The 24,256-nt window shown below is 37.9% G+C and overlaps 1 protein-coding gene across 1 annotated transcript in view; it reads right to left on the minus strand.

Moving 5' to 3' along the window:
- The window catches only part of slc25a18 (solute carrier family 25 member 18), a 28,623-nt gene that overhangs the window by 2,311 nt on the left and 2,056 nt on the right, over positions 1 to 24,256 (minus strand). Inside the window, exons 2-8 of the mRNA XM_069192124.1 lie at positions 21,106 to 21,229; positions 19,801 to 19,923; positions 11,204 to 11,259; positions 10,219 to 10,309; positions 4,144 to 4,262; positions 2,380 to 2,557; positions 641 to 795 (exon numbers count right to left, since the gene is read on the minus strand). Of these exons, the coding sequence (XP_069048225.1) occupies positions 641 to 795; positions 2,380 to 2,557; positions 4,144 to 4,262; positions 10,219 to 10,309; positions 11,204 to 11,259; positions 19,801 to 19,923; positions 21,106 to 21,125 (742 nt within the window). The 5' untranslated portion in view covers positions 21,126 to 21,229. The remainder of the gene's footprint in view (positions 1 to 640; positions 796 to 2,379; positions 2,558 to 4,143; positions 4,263 to 10,218; positions 10,310 to 11,203; positions 11,260 to 19,800; positions 19,924 to 21,105; positions 21,230 to 24,256) is intronic.

Genomic DNA, 24,256 nt, shown 5'->3' on the forward strand with positions numbered 1-24,256 from the left:
TATTTAGGGCACTCGTCTTGGGTATTCTATTACACCAAAGATCAAGATCAAGAAAATTATACGGCTGTGTAATTTCATGAGAGAATCGAGGCAGATCATTTTCTGTCACAAGTCTGGAAAAGGTTTCTGTTTCTATTCAATCTTCTGCTAAACCATGCTGAGATCAGCCTGGTTATTCTTTGATTCTTCTGTTTTTTATTTTAGTTACAAAACCAAATGGTTCTCCACACCCAGCAAGGACTCACTCTGATTCTTTACACCAGGGGTTGAAAAGGAAGATTTTCTGACTTCTCATACATCACTGCTCTCTCTATCAGTTAAGACGTCTCTTAATTTCAAATCATGAGGTTTTCTAGGAGTGATTTTCAGTTGTTAAAATAGCTCCCAAAACGTTTGTTCTCTAGCTTGCATTTTTGAAAAATGAGTGACAGTCTGGATGTATGACAAAATCAAAGGGCTGACGGATGACCTTGGAGGGGTCACAGTCTCTTAGCTGATATCAGGCCAAGATTAACTGCATAGCTAATTCTTTCTCGTTTTTTTTTCACAAAGTGGCAGGTTTCATAAATCAAGTCTTTTCCGCTGATCAAGAACTTTTATTTACTCGTGCGTGAAAGGGTGCTTCTGAGGTGCGGCTTACCATCCAGCGGGGTGACTGCCACTGCAGCCACAGAGCCAGCCAGGCAGCCAGCCATGAAGGAATGCATGAAGGGGGCCTTCTCTTCCGGCTTGCTCCTGCCCAGGTCATTGAGGTTAGCAAACAAGGGGAAATAGATCACGGAAAAGGGCACATCCCTGGACAGAGAAGGACAAACAGTCAGTAGAATTCACACTCCTGAGGTTTGCATTGAGGCTTCTAGGTTTGTACCAGAGGCGTTGCCCAAGGAAAGGACAAATTAAACTTTTTTGAATAAATATAGAGCTAGTACCTAGTTACGCTTTGCATAACATTGCATAAAGGCAGAACAACTACAGGCCTCTTCCAAATTTTTTTGTTTGAGCTGATTTGTTTGGCACTCCCTTTAACCAGCCTTAGCCCTCTCAAACTCCTCATGTCATGACAGACTTACTCCTCTCTCTCATCAATAACATTTCACCGTTGGAAGATAAGAGAAGTTATAAAAGAGAAGAGGTCATCTGACCTGTCTTGTCATCTGGCTGCTGAAAGTTTAGACATCAAAGGTTTTTCAGGGAATCAACTTTAGTAACATGGCTGAGTGATTTGTTTCAGACCCTCCAGTGTATTCTTTTTTCAAAATAGCAATGGAATTAAACTCTCCTGAGGAGGTTTCTAAAATAGCATTAGCAGAACTGGCTGACGCTTTCTAACAATTGTCAGCAGTGACAGAGGCACTGCTGTGTCCCAGTTAGATGTTATGGAATCTCCAGAATCCATCCTTCCATTTCCTATTCTATTCATATTCTATTCTTTCATTCATCCGGAGCCTATCCCTGCAAGCAATGGGCGCAAGGCAGGATATACCCTGCATGGGATACCAGTCCATCACAGATATCCAGAATAAATTAAATAAATGGTATTGCTTGGCTTTACATGTCCAACCATAGTAGTTCAGCTTATTTATGTTCAGGTAAATACATTTAATGATCCCTTAAAGTAAAGGACTTGCACACCATTTATTTGTTTTACACAAATCTCAAACATAAATATTTAAAAAGTACCTCAGTATACCATAACAACATTGTGAAACATAAAACTGCTGCAAGTGGTGTACCTCTGCCTGTCACCATGTCTTAGGGCTTGATATTTACTTCACAGCATGTACTGTCAGCTCTTAGGATTGTGGTGTAGCCTGGTTGTTTTTCCTGACTCCCCTCCAAAACTGAAACTGTTAGGTTCAGGTCTGTATGTCTCAATGCTGGTATATTCAGGTTTCATTCGTGCTAGATTACTCCGATCTTAATATCTATCCTAGTGCCTTTTTATGTGTAACATCCAGAAGATCAACCTAATGAATACATCTAATTGTTCTGTGAAGGAAACAAGGCTATGAAGACTTCCTAGTACTGATTTATCTAAAGAGCTATCTCAGAGGTCCTGCTTTAAGTATTCCTTAAAGACACAATTTACAAATAAAGTATTGAAAAATTCATGGCATGTTTCATATACATTTTCCACAGCTGATCAAACTCTCTATCCTGACCTGTCAATTAAATTGCTACTTGGTGACAGACTTAAATATATTATTAACGATCAAATGTCAAACTATTTACAATTTAAGTCATACTTCCCGACTATTAGCCTTAAGGGTCATGACATTGCCATAACACCTTAATTTTCAATTCATTCAGTTAATCTGTCATAATGAATAATAAATAGCAAAGGCTAAGATGTGCAGGGTTGTGCAGCTTCCCTCTAACCTGATCAAAGTGGCTCCCATTCCCTTGTAGAGACCAGCAATCCCACGAGTCTTCAGCAGCTCTCTGGTGATCCGGGTGGCTGAGGGGCGTTGGTGAAGGGAGGTAGGGGTGTTGCCACTGACCTGGGAAGTGTGTGGCGATGGGGCAGTTCCAGCAGCAGATACAGGCTTCTGAGAAGCTGGAATTTTGACATAACAACTAAGCTGTTAAAGAGTATACAATTAAAGGAGCTGTGGGCCCAGCTGAAGCTTACCAGTTATATTAGATAGTTTTTCATCAAACAAGGTCATGAGCTCCTAGGTGAAAGAAGAACCTCATACTCATGTCTTAAATTAAAAACATTATGCTTAGAAATCTGTTTTCTGACATTATTTAGAGAGAGAAGCTCTGTATCCAATAAGGAAATACCAGGAACAAGTACTGTTTCTTTCTATTCCTTTTTTGAGTTTACTTCAACATCAAAGTCAAAATATTCTAGTTCAAGTCTGTAGACACCGATGTGGAAGGTGCAGTAAACTGTTAAAGATGTGTGGATTTATGTGTGGATTTATATTTGACCTCTATACAAATTTGTCATGTGGGTCTGTGTTCTGAACAGGTGAACCAGGAAGGACCCTCTGTTTCTTGAGTCACATCATAAATAGAAAAGATTCATGGAAAGAAAGGAAGAAAAGAGAGGGAGAGGTATGCTAAATGTTCACTGCTTAAAGGGGAACTACAGTCTAATTTTCTCAGACCAGTTACTAAATCTCCGTAAACAAAATAAATTCAGTGATGTTATAGAAAAGTTTTACAAATCTTAAATTACGCACAAAATTGTGAACTTTGTGAAAGCCGTGTTCTTGCTACGGGCGACAGCAAAAGTTCTGACGAATTGTGACGTGGAGCGACCGTTCCTGCTCACTAGTCACTGTAATGACTCATTTAACCTGATGTACAAGCGAACAAGTACAGGTTGTATAGCAGACATTTCACCACAGAAATGTTCCAATGTGATCTGCAGGGAAAGTTAACAAGTACAGTAAGTAGTATTAGTCAGCAAAGTATCTCAAAATCAAAAGCAATATTTCTATTGGATTAAAAGAGATGTATTCATAAGTCTTCTTCTTTACAATGTAATAGCGGCGCATCATGTCACTGAAAGCTTGGTTGCCTCGTTCTGAAATGCAGAACACGGTGCTGTGCATATCTAGAAATTTTGTCTCTTTTGTGATTTAATTTGAAGGTTTTACAAGTTACTGCTAACATTATACTTTTATTGCGGTTTGAAATACATTTATCAATGCTGAATCTTTCTAACCCTGAAATAGAAAATAGCTTTGCAGTTCCCCATTAAAAAAAGAGGACTGTGAGACTGTATCATCTTTTATAAGATTTTTTTTATTAGATTGATCGATGTCCCTTCTTATATTATTCAAATAATGCATTTGCTTGCAGACCATTAAAGATTACAAGAATAACAATTCTAATAAGTTAAACGTTTTCTGATTCCCATGTGCATGTTAATGATTGGCTGATAATGAATTTAAAGAACACTTGAATATCAGCATTGTTGGGTCAGAATGATCATAATGTTCAACATACAGTTGGCCTGGAAAACTGATGTGCCAGTGGTTGCATACAGTAATTGTTCCTTCTTAATTTAATATAATTTATCACTTGGCTACCTGCATTCTTTCGATTACCATAGATGTTGAAGGTACTGCTTGCAGTTTTCTGACCTTGGCTCTGATATTATTGTAGTTACAGCCCTGTGTCACTTACTCAGCCTCCCAGCATCCTGGAGCTGGATTTTGAGCATCTCCATCGGTGTGGTGACAATGACCTGGCAGGTTCCAGCCCCACAGCCTGCTAACATCTCTTTGATCAAAGTGAGCCCTTTACTGAAAGATAAGTGCAAAAAAGTACAAGTAATGTGAAACAGTAGATTAACATTACTTGGTAGATAAATTAAAATGTAATGGCTATAATGATTGACATAATGTTTGACTATTTTTCATAAATTGAGACAAGAAACTCTGTACTTCTCCGTTGCTTTAAAATGTGGCACAATCCTGACTAATACATTTTAATTCTTTAACTTTCTAGATTATTATCAGTTTAAGTTTGGAAAGAAAACAGATAAGTATGAAAATGTTTTCTAAGTAATAACTTAAAATTAATGTTTATATTTCTTGCCACGAGGTAATATAATTGAGTAATTTTCTTTATTGTAAATCATTTTTTAATGATATAATATATCTTTCAAAAGAAGAACCAATAAGAACATGCAACACAACATTTCAACATCTGTCCCCTAAAAATAAATTGTCCCAGCCATCACTACTAAAGCACTCCAAGTCTCCCACCAAAGGATCCCTAAAACAAGATCAGAGAGCCCCTGAAGAAGCAATGGACAACACGTCAACAGCAGCAGACCGAACCTCCACCATCGTATCCCCGCCACCATGAAGCAGTAGAGAGCTTCATATACAGGATATAATGCCAAGGCTTCTAGGAGAGGCAAAGCAGGGTCCAACAACATATTAGTTGCGACAAAACCACCCAACCAGATCTGTTTCCGTTATTATGAGAGGCCAGGATTGGAGTTATTATTTAGCAAGACCACTGGGAGAGCAAAGAGCATCTTGGTTGTGAATAGTGGACAAAGAAGAAGGAACCCTTTTCCTAAAACTTAAGCACATCTGGATACTCCTAAACCACATGTCAAAAAGTACCTAAAGCACTCTCTGGGCAGAGAACACTCAAGGGGACAAGCTTCATATATCATCTATGTGGGATCAGGTACACTGTGAAGAAAATGTAAGTGATTAGAATTTAAAAAAAAAATGAATTCATATTGTCCAAAGTGTTGCTGCAATAAATTTCTTGATTGTAACATTCGATTCTACGTTCCAAAAGGTGCTATTAAATGTGTTTAAGAAGCTTCTGAAAGAAAAAAAAAACAAATAGAGCAAATCAATCCGTTTTTTTTGCCCCTGAGAACCAACAGATTACGTGTTGGGTGTATAGACCACCTCTCCCTCCCAAAGACACCACAGACATGATGTAGACAATGGATATGTTAGTAAAAGAAAGAGCCAGGAAATTCATGTTCAGATCACAATCCTGGGATAAGTGAAGAAAGGACTCATTTTTAAAAATATATTTAAGAAGGTGAATCCCCTTATTTTATTTATCCAAAGGGGAGAAGAGTGAATTACCTGGAGTCGAGGATTATGGAAAATAGCAGAAAGGGTATGCCACATCTTCTGAGAATGCTTGAATCTTTCTAGGAAATGCCAAATTGTAAGTCAATTTACAGTATCTTAGAGGAACACAAGAATAAACGATATCTTTAAGTCTCAATGAATGGAGATTTTCTTCAAGTGGATGCCAAGATACAGGAGTGTCAAGAGTAAATGAAACAGCACTCACAAGACAAAGGTGTGGAAATAACATTAAAATTTGACTTAACTTTCATTTCAATTTATTTTTATATAGCGCCTTTCACAACAAGGTTGCCCCAAGGCGCTTAACAATGCAATTGATGATACATTTTGTCAATACAGAACAGAAGACCAGAAGAAGCTTTCTGTATATCTCTCACAATCCAGAATTTAATAGGTATGAATTACTAAATAAAATGTGAGAATTTCTGCCTTTCCATATAAATTTAGAAATTCAAGTATGCAATCATCACAATACCGTAAAATGGGGAGACAAAAGAAGGAACATGTTCATCTTTATTAAGGAGAAACAAACTTGAAGGGAATTGGGGAAATGTATATCTGTTGAGATTAACATCAACCTGTCGAAAAATTTTATGGAAGTTGTTAATTGTGAAGACACATTAATCAGTAATGCACAGGATACCAGGGTATCAAGAGATGTTTTTCTGTGGCACACAATTCTGAGATACCACCCATGTTGATGTTATATTATCATGCCAGTTTCTATAGATATCCTTTAACTGAGAAAAGCTTGCAGGCTCCACTACTGCAAAATGCAATTCAAGCCAAATTCAAGGACTCTCTTGATTTTATCTGCAACTCGGGTTAATGCCTTCAACACTCTATGGGACGCAGTCAAAGGCTTCATGAAACTTAAGCCTTATGTATTTGGCTTACAGCTGTATAAATCACGTCATAGAGGAGAATTATTGAGTTTGAAACAGAGGTGGCTTTTCTAGATCGTGTTCAACATCTCAGCTTTTCTGAGACAACAGATTTGGAAATCAATCCTGTCAGCAAATAACTAAATTTACTGCCTAGACAGTGTTGAGTCTTTTTATAAGTATCTCCAGACATAATTATTATTTTAGTAGCTATTTACTAGCTTTGAGACCAGCGGTTTGCAACAACATGGTGACAATACAGTACTTTCACAAAATTCACTACTTTGCACTTAATTTGCGATGCTGTCAAGGTAATTTATTTATTACTGAGTTTTAATAATCAGTCTGAGAAATTGGGACTACAGTTCCTCTTTAAATGAATTTTGGACTCATAACATTAACCATCTTCTCCACATTGTACACGGATAATGTGCCGATAAACTCTCTTTGTGAAATTATTTGATCAGAAATTGTTCATTAGTTCTTTATAGTAGCCGAAGTAGGAATATTTTCAGTTGGTTCTGGATTATATGGTTTTATGACGAGGTTTCGTTAATATAGCTAGATATTTCGACATTAACCCTTTAGCAACGGTACTGACAGACAACAAGTGTTCTTTCCAGTTTGTTTTTTCTAGAGTATATGTCAGGGGGACTAACTTTCACTTTTGTGTTTGCCCTCTTCAGAACCTCTATTTCAGGGTGTTCATCCATCTGCTACTTGTAGTCTGATGACCTTTAATTATACACAGCATTGTGTATACTGTAATTCTATGTTCATGATATATTGTTATATGTAGACAATGTCCCCCAATCCCTGATGCTAATTATTTGTGATTATTTCAGTGCTTTATCAGGATATAATGAATTGGTCTATTGGATACTGTCATTTAGTTTTGGAGTGTAGGAAACTGGCCTACCTCTGGTGGTGCTACTTGTCAAACATTTCGCATACCTTGGTATTAAGATTTACTGTTCTTTACATGCCACCAAAGTAAACAACTTTGAAAATGTGTTTATAAAGGTAGATATTGACTCGAACTATCTCTACAGGCTTGTTTTTCCCTAATAAAAAATAATTGTATATCCTTGTTTGAATTTTTTTTTGTTTTATGATTCCCTTCTCCCCTCACTTACATGCAATAACACAAAATCTCCTTTCTAATTTGCTCATTGGAGTAATAATGAGATTCACAGGGACTCCTGCAGCAGCAGAACTTGATCTGGTAGACTGGTCTGACTGCAGCTAAGAAGTTGCTGGAGATTCAATAACGCTCACATTGCTTTTTTGAATCCTGGGATCTTGACAGCATTTTTATGCAGCTCTCTAGCACTCACATACATGGTGCCATTGAAGGGATATTGTAGCCTAATAGTGCTGCTAGTGACACAGCCAAAGCCTTATTGCATGGAACATCAATTGTAGTTGGTTATTTATTAATTTAGGGGCTACCACAGAGAAGCTCAGCCTTTTGAAGAGAGTGGTACCACTGAGAATAAAGGGGGAGAGGGATTTTATGTGGTTAAGGGAAAATGTTGCATTGTTTTATCAGAGTTTTGTTCTGATTTCTGAAAAAAAAAGTAAAATTACAAAAAATGACATGGTATCAGAAGTGACCAGTGGCAGAATCAGAGCTTAACCTGGTTTTCTCCTTTGTAAAATGTAAAGATCATAATGCAAACAGACAAAATGATTCTATACTCTGACTGAGGAATTACAGTACCAATCAAATCTAGTAGATCAAGGACTGGGATTGCACTAAGGACTGGAAGACACTGTTAACATACAATAAAGGTCACCATCTAGTGATACACAATGCTGAGTACTGTTAAAGAAGTAGGAGTAGAATTATCAGACTGGTGGACAGCTTGAATTAGTAATTCCAAAGACAACAGTGGGTATCTCTGACAAGTCCCCCATGAAAAACAGGAGCAATTGCTGCTGGAAGGTTGGTGTATAACCTTTTAACCATATCAGTAAAGCCTGAATCAAAATCATGTATCTCGTGATCTGGAAGCAACCACAAATATTCCCTCTCAGGGTAGTCATAAGGCTTTTGTATAATGCACAATGTGAAGGCAGCAAACATGATCAGATACAAGATAACTTTTAATGAAATTTAGTTTGATCGCAATGTACTAATTTGATCACATAAACCTCAACCAGTGTGATAGCAACAGTACTAGCATACAGAGCTAGTGAGTACAAAAAAAGAGAACTGTAGCTCACTTGAAGTGTAGGATCTTTTTTCCATAAAACAGATATTATATAGCAGTACTACCATTCCTTTGGAATAACAACTTATTATAACCAGACGGTTAACTGTTTTCATATCCTGTACCTCCTCCCTTAGCTCAGACAAGGATATAGGTGTCTCCAGCACAGCCGCCTCTCCTGGAGAAATGCAAGGTAGATGAAGAAAATTGTCTTGTACACTTTTCTGCATTGTATTAAATATCCAATCTATTATATATAATTAAAAATAAATCAAGCAAAAGGAGTCTAACTTAGTGGGATCTGATAATTATGCAATCTGTACTACTCCACCTGGTGTGCATTGTCGTGGAGTCTCAAAGTTACTAGATGTCTGGACCAACTGTATTAAAGATATAATCTTGTCTATATCTACATACTGTAAGAAAGTGAGTATGATGCCTAAGCAACAAACTGAATTCATTTCTAACTAGATTTATAATGTAGAAGCACCTGTAAGAAGTAAGTTGTTGAGCATGTTTTAGAAAAGTCTGTTTGGTTTCCAAATCATTTGTTTTGCAAAGAAAGATTTTATGCGTTTATGTGGCAATTACTGTAGGGTATAAAAACCACATTTTCAGCAGTCTTTGCAACTAAATTACTTAACAAGAGAGTACAGAATGCAAAATAAAAGACAGAGACACTTGATCTGACCTTACTTACATGTAAGTAAGATTTGAGGAGTTGAGTTCTTCAGATGTTACACACATGTCTCCTGCATCTTCCTGCACTGAGGTGAAAAGGTGCTGCACAATAGCACATATGATTTTGAACAAGGTGGAAAAGGAAGGACTGGGAACTCACCCCCCTCAGCAATTTCAACACTCCTGCAAAGGCATGGTCCTGTTGTGTAGTTGCTGGGCTATCTTGTGGGTAAGAACCCAGCACAGAATCCTCAGCCAAGCACGCCTTATATTCTGTGCTCTTCAGCTGTACTGCTTGACTATTCAGCCAGCTCATCTGAGACCAAGTCCAGTTTCAAAATCAGTTGATGAATAGTTGATACCTGAATGTTTATATCTGTACCCCTCACAGCAAGCCGTATGCTCATGATCACCACCATTTCAATTTTAACATGCAACGCTATTTTTCCGTCGACTGCATGAACAGATTGGCCATTTTTAGGCAAGTTCAAATTCTTCCAGTTTCTGCTTAAATCAAGGAAGAAGCAGGCAAAATCTCAAAATTCTGACATTTAGGAAGGCACACCAAGGATACTTCCAAAAGATGGCAGATCAACAATAATAACAATTAGGTTTGGCAGGTAGCAGGTGATCAGCCCCTGCTATCATAGTAATACACCTGGAAGTATATGATTGTATCATTATCTATAGTGATTTTTACATTATTGACTTCAAGGCAAAGGCCTTACTGAACTGCTATCCCCAAAACAGTTAAGAACACTGTATATAGATATATATATAATTTTAGAAAAAATTAAACCTTTATCATATGGTGAAAGTAACTCAATGACAAATCAGATTACATACCCATCCTTGGAAAGTTGTTGTCTGAACAGATCATTAGCAGCCAGCTTGATGGCCTTTTCTGGAGTTACTAAAGTAAGGTTCACTGCAGCGCCTTAAAACAAAGTACAATGTGACATGATATACAGTAAGAAAATCCGCTTTTCAAGAATAAAATGTGATATGTAAGTATATATATATATGAAGTGTTTATATAATTTTATGATTCTATGATCTGATTTTTGATAAGCAGAGATTAAGAAAATAGGTAGCCATGTTCATTAAACAGCTGTTTAGTTTGGAACCATATACGACATCAAAATAAGCAAAATAAGAGCTGCGTTAAGTGAAGAGTGTATTGTTATTCTGATCTTTTTCTTACAAAAGGCAAAACACTGTCACAATGTGAGGGCTTGATCAGCATTCCTAGTGTGTGCGACTGCTGCCCATTGCTGGCACAGAGTCTAAAGGAAAAAACACGGGAAGTGAGAGTTTAGTGAGAGTCCTGAAATTGGATCACATGTTCACTGGGTTTCTTGCGCAGGGTTTGAGTTGTGGTATAGAGATTATGATGGTGAGTTATGCTTACAACAGGGTTTGGATTTCATGTAATATATGTGTAAGAAGTAGCACAATAAGTTTTAGTACCTTGCTTAGGGTTACAAAAAGTGGGTCAAGTTTGCAATGTTTGCAGAAAAAAACAGCATAGTGCAGTCTTTGCCCAGAGAGGAAATACGGTGTTATACATCAATAGCAGGCTTTGCTAGTAAGACCTTCAGTTTTAACCACTGAAATGCCTGTCTACTTCTATCTCCTTGATTGAGCATGACACCTAGTTTTAGTTCATAAAGCACAAATTAGTTACAAATGCTACATTGTAATTGTTGAAAACCATCCCTTTTCTCCCTTATCAGTGCTGAAAGATTTTCTATTTTAAATCTCACATTTGCTGTTTTTTTCTGGCAATCAAAATGCAGGCAATTTAAATTTACAATTATTTAAAACTCACCTCGATACATTCCAAAATAGCCTTCCGATCGAACAGTTTTTACCAGGCAGTCCAACCTAAAAGTGGGAAAAAGGCTAATTAAACATTTAATTTTTACTTAATTTGTCTAATTGTATTCCTTGTCTTGGTAAAACAAGATAAAGATTTGATGTATACTATTTTATGCAGTTCAACATTTGAAATTGTTTGCTGAACCACCTTGAGAGCAACTTTCAATGGAAGGTTCTAAATATGATTCAACTCTTGTTGAATAGGTACTCACTGGTGTAGAATTAAGTTTTAAATCATTTTCAGATTTTATTTTGTTACCCAGATTCAATCATAAAACCATTAATCTACCCATATCAATATGATATTTAGAACACAAGAGTTGTATGATAACAAAACTAATTTGCATTTTGAAATTACAACTTCTGTCTCTGAAGTACTCCAATTTTAACATGTGCTACAAATTTATATAATTAATGGGATTTAAGAGTCATCACCGTCTGCCAGGAAAGTGCTGATGGAATGCAGTCAGTCAATGTCTCATGATGATATACTGTATGCCACTTGCACTACCAATGTCTAAGCTATGTTTTGCTACCGTATATGTGCTGTGTATCTTAATTGTTTCCAGCATTAAAACTTGCAATTTCCTCCCTCCATATTTAAAAGTTTCTGCTTGTGCAATTAGTGAGTGGTGTGTAAAAGTGATAATTACTACCTAATTAAAGTTATTCTTTTTTGTAGGTATGTTTTAGTAGGAAAAGTGGGAAATATTTGAAAAGAATTGTAGCTAGGGCAATTGTGGCTGTGCGCATGGACAGTGACTTGGCTCTGCGGCCCTGAGCTCTGTTCTGGGTGTGTGTATGGCATTGCATTGCTCGAAATAAGGGAACACATCCTCCATATGAAATGTTTGATCATCTTTTATATATATGAAAACCTTGGACAACTTCAGTTTCTGCAGTGGCATTCTGAAACAGTTATTTGTATGGTTGCTCACACATGAACACCAGTAAACTTTTGCTGGTCACTTTTACAAGTGGCTTTGTGGCTTGTCATCACAGAATGTCTGTAAGTTTAGTGCTGGATGCTTCAATGCTGACTCACTAGGAAAACAATTAAGACCTTGGAAATGGGCCCCTGGAGTTGTGGTTATTATTGACAAGGCAAACCCTTGTTTAAGTCTTTCCCTTGCAGGCTCATGTGGTAAAAATGTCAGATGCTCTCCCTGTTTGCTTGCATATAATCGATTCTACACTGGTTATTTTGGAATGCAGGCAACAGGTACTGCATGAGACAGTCTGCCTCCCTCAGTAGGTATAGTGGAATTTTTTTTAATTGACCTTTAGTTACAATAGTACAGGGATCTTATTAAGACAATTAGCCTACATACAATATATGTATGCGGTCCACTAACTAAGACATGTGGGGAGCACATTCCCAGGGACATCGAGTATATGTGAGAGGGCACTGTAATTGTTTTCTGTGCAGCTGGCAGGTGCACAATGACATGGTGCTTAGGGGAGTGAAGATGTGCAGTGTCTGCTGTTGTTGTCCACAGATTCCACAATGCATTTCTTTGAACAGAAAAGTTATGAACACTGAGACCAATGATATTGACACCCTGAACATTGATCAAGTCACAAATTAAAAAAAAAAATAAAAGGTGAATGCAAGATTCTTGCATAAAGGAATGATATTGCTATAAGAGAGCTATGTAAAACAATTTAAGTTACTGCACAAGAAAATGTTTTTGATGCTACCCATTGCCAAATATGTTATGGGATGATAGCTTTTTTTCTATCCTATGAAATATATTTATTTAAATTTGTGATTGCAAGGAAGGTCAAAGTTTTAATTTCACTTGGACATAACTTAGTTCCCTGTTCAATTTGCAACATGCAGGTTTGAAATAATTTTCAGTCCACTGACTTGTCATTTTGTCACATTTCTATCTGCCTTTCCTTTTAAAGGGAAATGGTATATTCACAAAACCTTAAGTAGGAAACAGGAGCATTCCATTTTGTTACACTGGGAATGCCTACATTGTTTCTCTGAACAAGTGCAAAAGACCCCTTTCCCCTTAGTTCCTCGAAGATGCCCTGTTTTAACCAACAACAAAATAACGATCTTTTAATAACTAACAACCAACAGCAAATTAATAAACCACTAGGAGAGTGTGTCGGTGATTTAAAAAACATTTCCATTAAAAAACAACTGAATGTTGTTGTAGTTAAGAGCCTCATTTTCAGTTATATCTAAAAATGAAGCCTGAAGGACAGACACTCAAAGACAGAGAACATACAAAGTTGTTTGGTCTGGACATTCTGTGAAAAATGATTCTAGCTACAAATTTGCAAGTATCCATTGCAATTAAAAACAAATCCTTAAAATAGATATACATTTTGTGAAACATCTTAATTAAAAATAAATAATTACAAAAATATTTGGAAAATAAAGTTATAATTACACTGTAATTGGGTACTGATTTTAAAAAGGTTTGTTGAAGTATTAAATTTGTTCTCTGTCATTTTTCATCTATAAAATCAGACATCAAGGTATCTACCTAAAACAGTTGAATTTTTCAATTTTGTTTATAAATTTTACAAGTGACTGTTTGAATTCCTGGTGTAATGAGTGTTATAAAACGGTATAAGGATTGGACTGGACAAGAAAGAATCAGACCACCTAATTAATGAAATGCCAGAACAAGATTACTTATTCCCACATGTCATGGTGAAAAGTCCATGTGACACTGTGCTCTAATGCCAAGAGTGGGAGAAAAGAGAGAACAAGCTGGAGTTATTTTCTATCTGAGTCATAGAGGAAGTCTGAGGAAAGAGTTTACATTCTCAGAGCTGAAACTAACCAGCCCAACCCTCAAAGAAACCACCCTTCAACTGACACTACAGAACATTTTTTTTGCTTTTGGACTGGTTAATGGAAACAATTTTAACATGACCAGAAAGCTGTCCATTACATGTATTGGACAGCACATGCAGGAAAATAAATTGTTCATATATCTGAGTGGTTTTCTAAATGCTAAAAATATTTTATTTTTCATAATAATGCCTTGTGATCATCACAAAGTGCACGTGTAGGAGGAAGCTCATTTTTTCCTGCACTTAAGTATAACATGTGGGCCAGTAGCTGTACTTCACAGCAGAGAAATTGATAAACCCTTCCTGTCTCAAGCCTCCTTATGAAGTAGCCAGTGAGGAGACAAGAATTTAAAGTCTTGAAAGAGGAGTGTGCGTGAAAGGCTGACTTCAACTGCTCAAGCACAACCACACCTTTACCACAGTGCATTTTATTATAAATTCAACCATCAGACATGGACTCTTACTTGCATACTGACTTATTTTTACGGCCTGATCACTGCCTATAATTGTATTTTGCTTTAAAAGTGCCAGTGACTATCAAGCTATTTATCCTAATTGTGGATATATGTATGAAGTAAAAATTCCAATATGGTCTTTTGACAGTATGTGTACATTTTTTGTAAATTACCCCCATACTGTTTTGTCCTAAATCTTCTCAGTACTGTCCCCCTTCAATCCACAGATCCATGTCTCCATATGTCCTGTCTGTTGCTGTTGTTTCAGGAGTCTCCAGTTCTGGTCTTGAAGGTCATTATTGAAGTATTAACTAAAGATTATGATAACTTTTAAGTTAAGTTATCTGTTCAATTAAGGGAACTCTGATCATCAAGGGCTAAAAGGTATAGTGATTTTTGTTCTAAATGATCTCTAAATTATGTAATTAAAAAAAACATTTTCTAAACTGATCATAATTAGATTGTTAGGGGCTTTAGAAATAAATATTGATGCATTCGTGACATTTAATCATTTGCATGGCAATTGAAGTCTCAGTATATATAATAATACTAATACTAATACTAATACTAATTACTTACACTTATATAGTGCTTTTTCAGACACTCCACTCCAAGCACTCTACAGATAATGGGGACTCCCCTCCACCACCACCAATGTGCAGCATCCGCCTGGATGATCCGACAGCAGCCATAGTGCGCCAGAACGCTCACCACACATCAGCTATCAGTGGGGAGGAGAGCAGAGTAATGAAGCCAATTCATAGATGGGGATTATTGGGAGGCCATGATTGGTAAGGGCCAATGGGAAATTTGGCAAGGATCCCGGGGTTACACCCCTACTCTTTTTGAGAAACGCCCTGGGGTTTTTACTGACCACAGAGAGTCAGGACCTTGGATTTTACATCTCATCCAAAGGACAGTGCCTTTTTACAGTGTAGTAACAGACAAATAAGTTCTGGGACCCAAGATGACTGAGTTTATTGCATGCAAGGAACAATAAGACCAAAGTATTGTTCAAAATATAGGTACAAAGCGTCCAGTTTATATAGCAAATTTCGTCCACTTCTGACGCAAATTGCTACCATGGTAAAGGGAAGGCCACCTGTGCTTGGACATTCCCAAGACCTTGAACACTTTTAATGGTCGGTTTTATTTTTCCTTAGTTAGGGGGGTCTTTATCTTACACTTGGAATTTCATATCAATTAACTCCCATCCCTGCCATAACTCAAAGGTGCCTAAGCATGGAATGTTTTGTGTTACAAGAAGTCTTTGTGCAGAAAGAAATCAGCTAACCCCATTTTCACATCTTATATCTTTCTTCAACAGTATAGTGTCCCCATCACTATACTGCAGCATTAGGGACCCACATGGACTGCAGGGTGAGCAGGGATGTTAAACTGAGGTCCTGACTATTTGGCCATTATAGATTCTATGTTAATTTTTTGAAACAGTAGGGTTATTTCCCCAGTCTTCAGGCTCCTAGCTAAATGTAACACATTTCAGCACTACTGAAAATGTGGTCCCAGTTAACCAGTAGCATTGTGTCAGAGCCTATGCACATGAATTCCATTCTCTATTGAGAAATTTGGGACTGGGGCTGAGGCCAGCCCAACCTTAGTTTTAGTCCATGACCTACTGGCCTTTCCTGTTTTTCTTTTGTTCTGAAACCTAACCAGCTGATCCTGTTTGTCCTGGGTCACAGGTCACATCTCAATAACATCTTGGGTGTAGCGGTGGCACTGTGGCTAAGGATCTGCACCTGTGGCTGGAAAGTTGCCAGTTCAAATTCTGTGGCTGGCAAAGGAATCCTACTCGGTTGGGCTCCTGAGCAAGGCCCATAACCCCAGCTGCTCCAGGGGCACTGGCTGACCCAAGCAATGGCTGACCCTCTGCTCTGACCCCAAGCTTCTCTCCCTGTCTGTGTGTCTCATGGAGAGCAAGCTGTGGTATGTGAAAAGACAAATTCCTAATACAAGAAATTATATATGGCTAATAAAGTGATCTGATCTATCGTAATAACAAATATCAGGGTTTCTGACCACCAGCAGCTGGGTTTGCTATTTCAGACTTTTAACTGGCTTATTTTGTCTCACTATGAGACTGTACCATTTAATCCACAGACTTACCTCACCATGAGACTTTACTAATCTAAATTAACCACAGAGCTTAGATTCTTAACCTTACTTTTCCCCCCTGAGACTTTACTGGTCTAATCCCATAAGAGGAGTGGACAATCTGCCCTGTGTTCTGAAACTTTTCATTCAGGAATCTGATCACCATCAAATCTATTTGATTCCTCTAACCACCTTGTGCAAATGTGTACCTTTTATTTCTCTCTGGAGTGTCCCTAAGCCATCCTCAAGTGACTGAAACCAGTATTGGCACTCCCAGTTCCAGCTGCTCTGTTACACATCTCAACAGTCAACCTGCCCTGGACAGAGTATCAGCATTTCCATATTGACTCCCTTTGCACTGTTTGATTGTAAAAATAGATGAAACTATAGGATCACAAAGGCATTCATCTTCTTATTTAACATTCCTTCTCCTTATTCAGCAGGTCAGAAGGGTATGGTCTGAAATGAATGCAAACTTAGAACCTAGAAAGTAATATTGTAGGGTCTTCACTGCCCATTTGACAGCTAAATCTTCCTTTTCAAACACAGCATAGATCCTCTATCTAAAGAGTAGTTTACTCAAGTACAGTATGAGGTGTTGTGCTACATCCCAAACCTGGAATAAAACCTCACCAAGGAGAAGCGTCTTTATGTAGATAGAATATAGGGTTCACATACCACCCTGTCAAATCTGCAAAAAAAAAACAGCCTCTGAGGTGCACCATACTACATTAGGTGCATTTTTGTGAGGTCTGAAAGTGGAACTTTGAGCTTTGTGATCCTGGCAAACTAAAGGCAATCCTACCTGATAAGATCCAATAAGGACCATACTTGTCTTTTCACCTTTGGGCGAGTTCAGTTTTTAATACCTGCCACCTTATCCTGTTGTGGTTGATCCCCGCTTTCCCCAACCACACAACCCCTTATAGCATTTTGAGAATTTTCCTCACTCATCAGAGCCAAGGTCACTTTCTTGGAACTGAAGTATACCAGTTTACATGGTTCATGAATTTGTTCACCATTTGGAGGCACTTTGTCCAACACTGAGATAGGCTCCTGAAGCATGTCTTTAAAACCAAAAATTTACTAACTTCAGGTGGGTAGCTGTGTTTGCTGCATAGGCTGCAAAGGAAGAAGTAATAGATTTATTCCATGCAGAAAAGAGAAGAAAGAAAACACAACGTTTCAGCTGTGGAGCCATCTTTGTGTGTGAGCTTTTTTTTTACTAACTTCTGCTGCTGAATTAACCTCATTTTGAAGTTATTTTTTGTCTAGATGGATTAGATTACCCTGCAACTCACAACTGGTAACCCATTGAAGCTAAGCAAGTGTGAGCCTGGGCGGTACCTCCTAGGAACGTTGAGGTTGCTGCTGGAAGAGGTGTTAGTGGGACGAGTAGGGAGCGCTCACTCTCACCCTTCAGTCTGTGTGGGTTCTAATGTCCCAGTACAGTGATGGGGTGATGGGGATACCATAATGTAAACAGGTGCTGTCCTTCAGATGAGACATAAAACCAAGGTCCTGACTTCTTGTGGTCATTAAAAATCCTTGGCCGTTTCTCAAAAAGAGTGGGGGTGTGAACCCCTGTGTCCTGGCCAAATTACCTCCTGGAGTTGGCCAATCATGGCCTCCTAATAATCCCCATCTATGAATTGGCCGTATCACACTGTGGTGATGATCATCCAGGAAGATGCTGCACATTGGTGGTGGTGGAGGGGAGTCCCCGTTACCTGTAAAGCGCTTTGAGTGGAGTGTAAGCCTGTGTTAAAGTTACAGTTTATTTCCTGCCCACCTTCCACACTGCAATGTACTGTTTTGTACTAGTTTTGATTGTGTATATCAGCTCATGTGTTTAATAAAATAATTGTTTATATTGTCACTACAGTGATGTGTGACAGTGCATCAGTGATACTGCAAACATCCAGTGATATTAATATTGAGAAACAGACCCCGACCACAGCCTGACCATAGAAACTCGAACACCTGGGTGCCCAGAGAGGACTGGCTCTGCTCCCACTGCCAGCAGGAAGAAGCAGAGATAGAGAGGCACTTTCTGCTGCACTGCGAGAAATACTCAGCGATTAGAGAAACATTCTTCCCTAAAATAACACAATTAATCCCAGAATTCTTACACCTGCCAGTATCAAAACAGCTTTCAATGCTAATGGGGGAGAAGGGAGGAAACTCAATAGAGCTGTCAGTCCAGTATGTGATCTCCTGTCACAGCCTGAGGAACAAACAGTAAGCCTGTCTCATACTAATGTTTGGTGTGATGTCTGTAAATGTTCATGTGGCCATTAATATGTTTATCCTGTAAATGTCTGTAATTTTTCTGTTTATTGTTTCTGCTTTAACACTGTCATTCATTGATCATGTCAACGAAGCTCATTTGAATTTGAAATTTGAATTTGTATTTGTATTTTAACTGCCGAAGAGACACTATTTTTATCCACTCAATTAAACAATCCTGTACTTTGGGTTCCAGTCAGTACTTCACTTCCACCTCTAACTAGTGCTAATGGAACCTAGTCAATATAGTCACTTTCCTACAGCTTAATACAATAAGCTGATAACATCTCTGGAGCACTTCCAAAAACAAATGCTACAGCCCATGATAGCACTCCTGACTACATTCCCTCCCACCTCCCATCCCATTACCCACAAACCCTGATTAACAAGCCAACATTAGGGAAATCAAGATGACAAACCTTTCCAACACAGGCTGTGGTGCAGTACGAAACAGGAGCTATCAATGGTGGTGCTGCATCAAATTTTATCCCTGAGCTGTACAAAAAGCATGTCCTTATCTGGGCAGACAACACCACAGTGAACAACATTAATCTACAATTTACCTCTTGTTTACAGTATTTAGATGAACATGTCTTGATATTCATATTTTTATAAAAAATGTTCTCCAAAATACATAAAGCAAGCCAATTGCATAAGATGATGATTATCATAAGTAAACCATTAAATACCATTAAGAAGACTTTCCAAATAATTTAAAAAAATCTCTAGTTTATATAATGATGGAAAAAGAAATGCAACACCTCCTCCTCCAAACTCTGGCCCTCCTGTCTGCGTGGAACAGGCTGAAGAGTGACCTTCGACCCTGTGAACCGCAGACACCAGTTACCCACAATGCTCGTGTACCCACATGCCGGTGTAGAGGCGTGGTCCCTGCTGGTTCTGAAGTCGAGTCTTGGCCAGATCAATGGGGAACACACAAGTCACCCCCACCAGCCCAGCCACTCCGCCGTTAATCAGCTTTGCTGGGAGACTGAAGGGAACAGATAACAGATGTCAATAACAGGGGATTCTCTTTCTCTGGAAACATTATGTGTCCTCAAGACAAGTGCAATTTTAAAAAATCAGTTTATAGGAGACATGCTCTTGACTTCACCTGATGTTAAGTGATGACATATGTTTTTCCAGTATTTCTTAAACATTTATTTTTAGTTTAAACCATAACATACTGTAGGATGACATGCAATTCAAAAATACTTGGGATTATAAATGGAAAAATATAAAAATTATGTGTCCACTTGAACCTAAAAAACATCAATAAAATAAATTAGCTGCACGCTTGAGCTGGAACAAAACCAGAGGCCCCGGCAACCTCTCTGAGTCTGGGTTTGACTTCCCTGGGATGCTGACCTGTGAAACACATATAGGTAGAAGGCCCAAGTTCTGGTCTAAAGACCATTAAAATGTATTCTATTTTTTAAATATAAATATATCAAACTTACCAAGCTGTGCTTGAATAGCAGCATGTTTGTTTATTATGTTATGTTAACTTTGTTTTTCATGTATCGTACATCATGTGATGTGTTTCTACAGAGCCTGTGACTCATAAATGAATAGAACAGTGATTTTTTTTAAATATGTCACCAATTCAGGCAGCAGTGTGCAAGGCTTTGAGTTTAAATCATGGGTGAGGCACTGCTGTTGTACCTTTTACCAAGACACTATACTCAGATAGCCGCATTAAAATACCTTGCTGAATAAACAGGCAATAGTATAAGTCACTTTGGATAAAAAAGGTCTACTGAATAAATTGAAACCAACTCTCCCTGAGACCTGAGGTTGATACCTATACAGTACTGTGTAGTATTTGGTAATCACTAATTTATAATGGCTAAGAATTACTGTTATCACTACATGGAAAACTACACACACCATTTTTTTGGGGTCAAATACAGTGAAAAAAGTATGTTCCCAAGTTGGGTGGCTGAGGAGAAAAACTGGCCCTAAATATTGCCATAGAAGTTCTGATCCATAGTAGATTCTAGCGAACCATGGATGATCTCAGCCTAATTCAATACTAATACTGATACAAATAATAATACTCTGAAGTGGAAGTAAAATACTCGCATTGTCATCTCATTGTGGTTAGCTGTATGTGAACCTAAGTGAATTATACATGTTGGACAAGGATGGAAATAGAAAAACAATGGCCTACCTTAGTTTTTGGTCTGCCATTGCAATTGTTATGAAGATCAAAAAATACTCAGATACTTTATGAGGTTTTGGAAACCCGGTCCTTCTTCGATACAACACCAGGTCCAAACACCTCCTGGAATACCCTGTGAAAAACCAATATAAATATTGTATACCACAGACAGAGGTCATTTTATACAATATAACAATCTGGTCACCTTAGGAAACTGACCAGCATTAGCAAGATGAAATATTTGCTGCATTTGCACTTGCATTCCAGCATTGTTTGAGTTGGCAGATCTTTTATGCCTTGCAATATAAAAATCTAAAAAAGCTAAATGTAAAAAAAGGATTCTGATTTTTCACTCTAGACATGCTGACGCTAGAGGGGTTGGGACATTTAGCAGCCATATCACCCTGCAACTCACAACTGGCAACCACTGAAGCTAAGCAGGTGTGAGCCTGGTCAGTACCTGGATAAGTGACCTCCTGGGAAAAACTAAGGTTACTGCTGGAAGAGGTGTTAGTGGGGCCAGCAGGGGGCGCTCACCCTGCGGTCCATGTGGGTCCTAATGCCCCAGTATAGTGACGGGGACACTATACTGTAAAACAGCCGCCGTCCTTAGGATGAGATGTAAAACTGAGGTCCTGACTCTCTGTGGTCATTAAAAATCCCATGGCGTTTCTTGAAAAGAGTAGGGGTGTAACCCCGGCGTTCTGGCTAAATTTCCCATTGGCCCTTACCAATCATGGCCTCCTGATAATCCCCCCTCTATGAACTGGCTACATTACTCTGCTCTCCTCCCCACTGATAGCTGATGTGTGGTAAGTGTTCTGGCGCACTATGGCTGCCGTCGCATCATCCAGGTGGATGCTGCACATTGGTGGTGGTGGAGGGGAGTCCCCATTACCTGTAAAGCGCTTTGAGTGGAGTGTCCAGAAAAGCGCTATATAAGTGTAAGCAATTATTATTATTATTTAGAAGCCCAGAGCACAGATTGTAATTCTACTGGAATAGTATGAAATACTGAAGCACAGTATCAAGTAAAATGTACGGATACTGTTGTATTCTTTTAATCATAGAATTGTCACCATCAAGACATCGTTTTAATCATGTCTTGATGCTTCTAACTTAACTTTATTATGAAGTTAAGTTAGAACCTATAAGTTTCTAATATTAATAATATTAATGTCACTCAAAGAATGTGTTAAGAAACACTCCATGCCTTCATTTAACACAACCAGTCCCCATATATTTTTATCAAATACATATTTGTTTATTATCAAAAACAATTAATTCACGTATAAAACATTATAAAGCATGCATTTAATGGCACAGACAACAAGATAAAAGGTCTTTACTGGGAATAAATTACCCAGTCAGGCAAAGTCTGGAACCAGGACTACGCACACCTGATGCAATAGTGTTGAGTGATATATTAGTAGTGCAGACACTGGTAGCTGAAAGTCTGATGGCAGATGTACTCAAGCAGTGCAGCTTGGACAGTTGTTTGGTTGGGGGTAGGAAAGGGTTAACCTGGGTTTCCTCAGCCTTGAGCTTATAGATTAAATAAACCCCTGTGAGTCCTCCCCTCACACTATCTCAACCGGAGGTGCCATGGCACTTACAGTGCAAAATCAAAATGGAGATGCGCATTTTTCCAAGGACATGTTCCTGTGCTGTTATGAACACCTTAGCCAAGATCCAAGAGGATTGACAACTTCAATTTCCAAACTGCTCGGAAGTTGGGGATGCATAGGAAATACATATACTGTAGTTATTTACACTATCTTGGTTATAAAGTTATTTTATAATTTTATAATGTTATATATCTTATATAGTTATTATTACACTATTATTTCTAAATGAGAATTCTGGGATATGAGCTGAGTGATATCTAAAAATGTTTTAACATAACTTTGACATAACTTGAAGAAAACAAATGTAGCTTAGTGTAAAATCTGATTTTGTTGGTAAAACTTTCATTTTGAAAAATGATATGGATATATTTTGCACATTGACTGCATACAATTAATTAACATATATTAATTGGCACTGGACTTTTATCACTTCACTGAGCAAAGTAATAGCAGTCATTAAACAGGACACTTAACTGCTTAACAGATTAGCACGGGCGCTTGTTTTTCAACTTGCCTTTACTCTATGGTATAACCGAAACACGATTAAACAATTTGTCTTGCTCATTTTTAACCAACAAAAGTTTCCTCTGAGCATACCATGTGAGAAGAAAAATAGTGATTTACATCTATCTGCATATTATTTGCATGTGAATCCTGAGATATGAGCTATGGTTTGTGATGAATGAAATAAAAATCTGGCTTTACATTACTTGAAAAAAAGCTTTTAGCTTACTATAAACCTTCCTTTTGTTGGTTACATGCTGTTCTGATTTGGATTTTAGAAAAAGTTCAGTATGAATTATTTGGGATAAGAATCAGCCCTATTCACTTAGTTCAATTCAGAGGCATTGTGGAAACAAAAACTTATCTTGTCAGTTTAATCTGGAACTGGCAAACCTAAAACAGATCGAATTTAGAAAAGCCAAGAAGCCAGTAAATGAGGCAAATTAATTTGCAGTTGGGATCTGAAGGACAAAAGGAAGTATTCGTTGTGGTTTTTGCCTCTCATCATGCTTGCATGCACCTAATCAACTTTTGCTTCTTGTGCTGAAGAAATATTTCCTTACATTCACAACATACCTGTCATCATTCCTGATTTTCAAAAACTATGCACACAAACACTGGTCTCCGACAAGAGGCTGTACTGTCTGAATGTTAACTGTGGTAGAGACATGGTGGAAGAGAACTAAATGTGGGAAAAACATATATGAAAATGGCAGATCGTAATATGAACACTTGGGAAACTTCAACAAAGCAAATATAAATGCATGGTTAGACCATGGTATAGCAGAATACATGTTTTAATACAGCAAACAAGGGATTCCATTCTATACCCTTTTTGCTCCAGCTAGTTCCTTTATTGCTAAACTGATAATTAATTAAGAAATGTCACACACAATGTTCTTTTTTGTTCAATTATCGCATTGGGCTGGATTGAATACATTGCAGAATAAGACACTCTTTTAAGGGATACAGACACAGTTTGTCAACTTAGAAAAAAAGTAAACATTGTAACCCTCACTTTGGTAAAC

Source organism: Lepisosteus oculatus, chromosome 7 (genome assembly GCF_040954835.1).
Source record: "Lepisosteus oculatus isolate fLepOcu1 chromosome 7, fLepOcu1.hap2, whole genome shotgun sequence".
Classification (NCBI taxonomy): domain Eukaryota; kingdom Metazoa; phylum Chordata; class Actinopteri; order Semionotiformes; family Lepisosteidae; genus Lepisosteus; species Lepisosteus oculatus.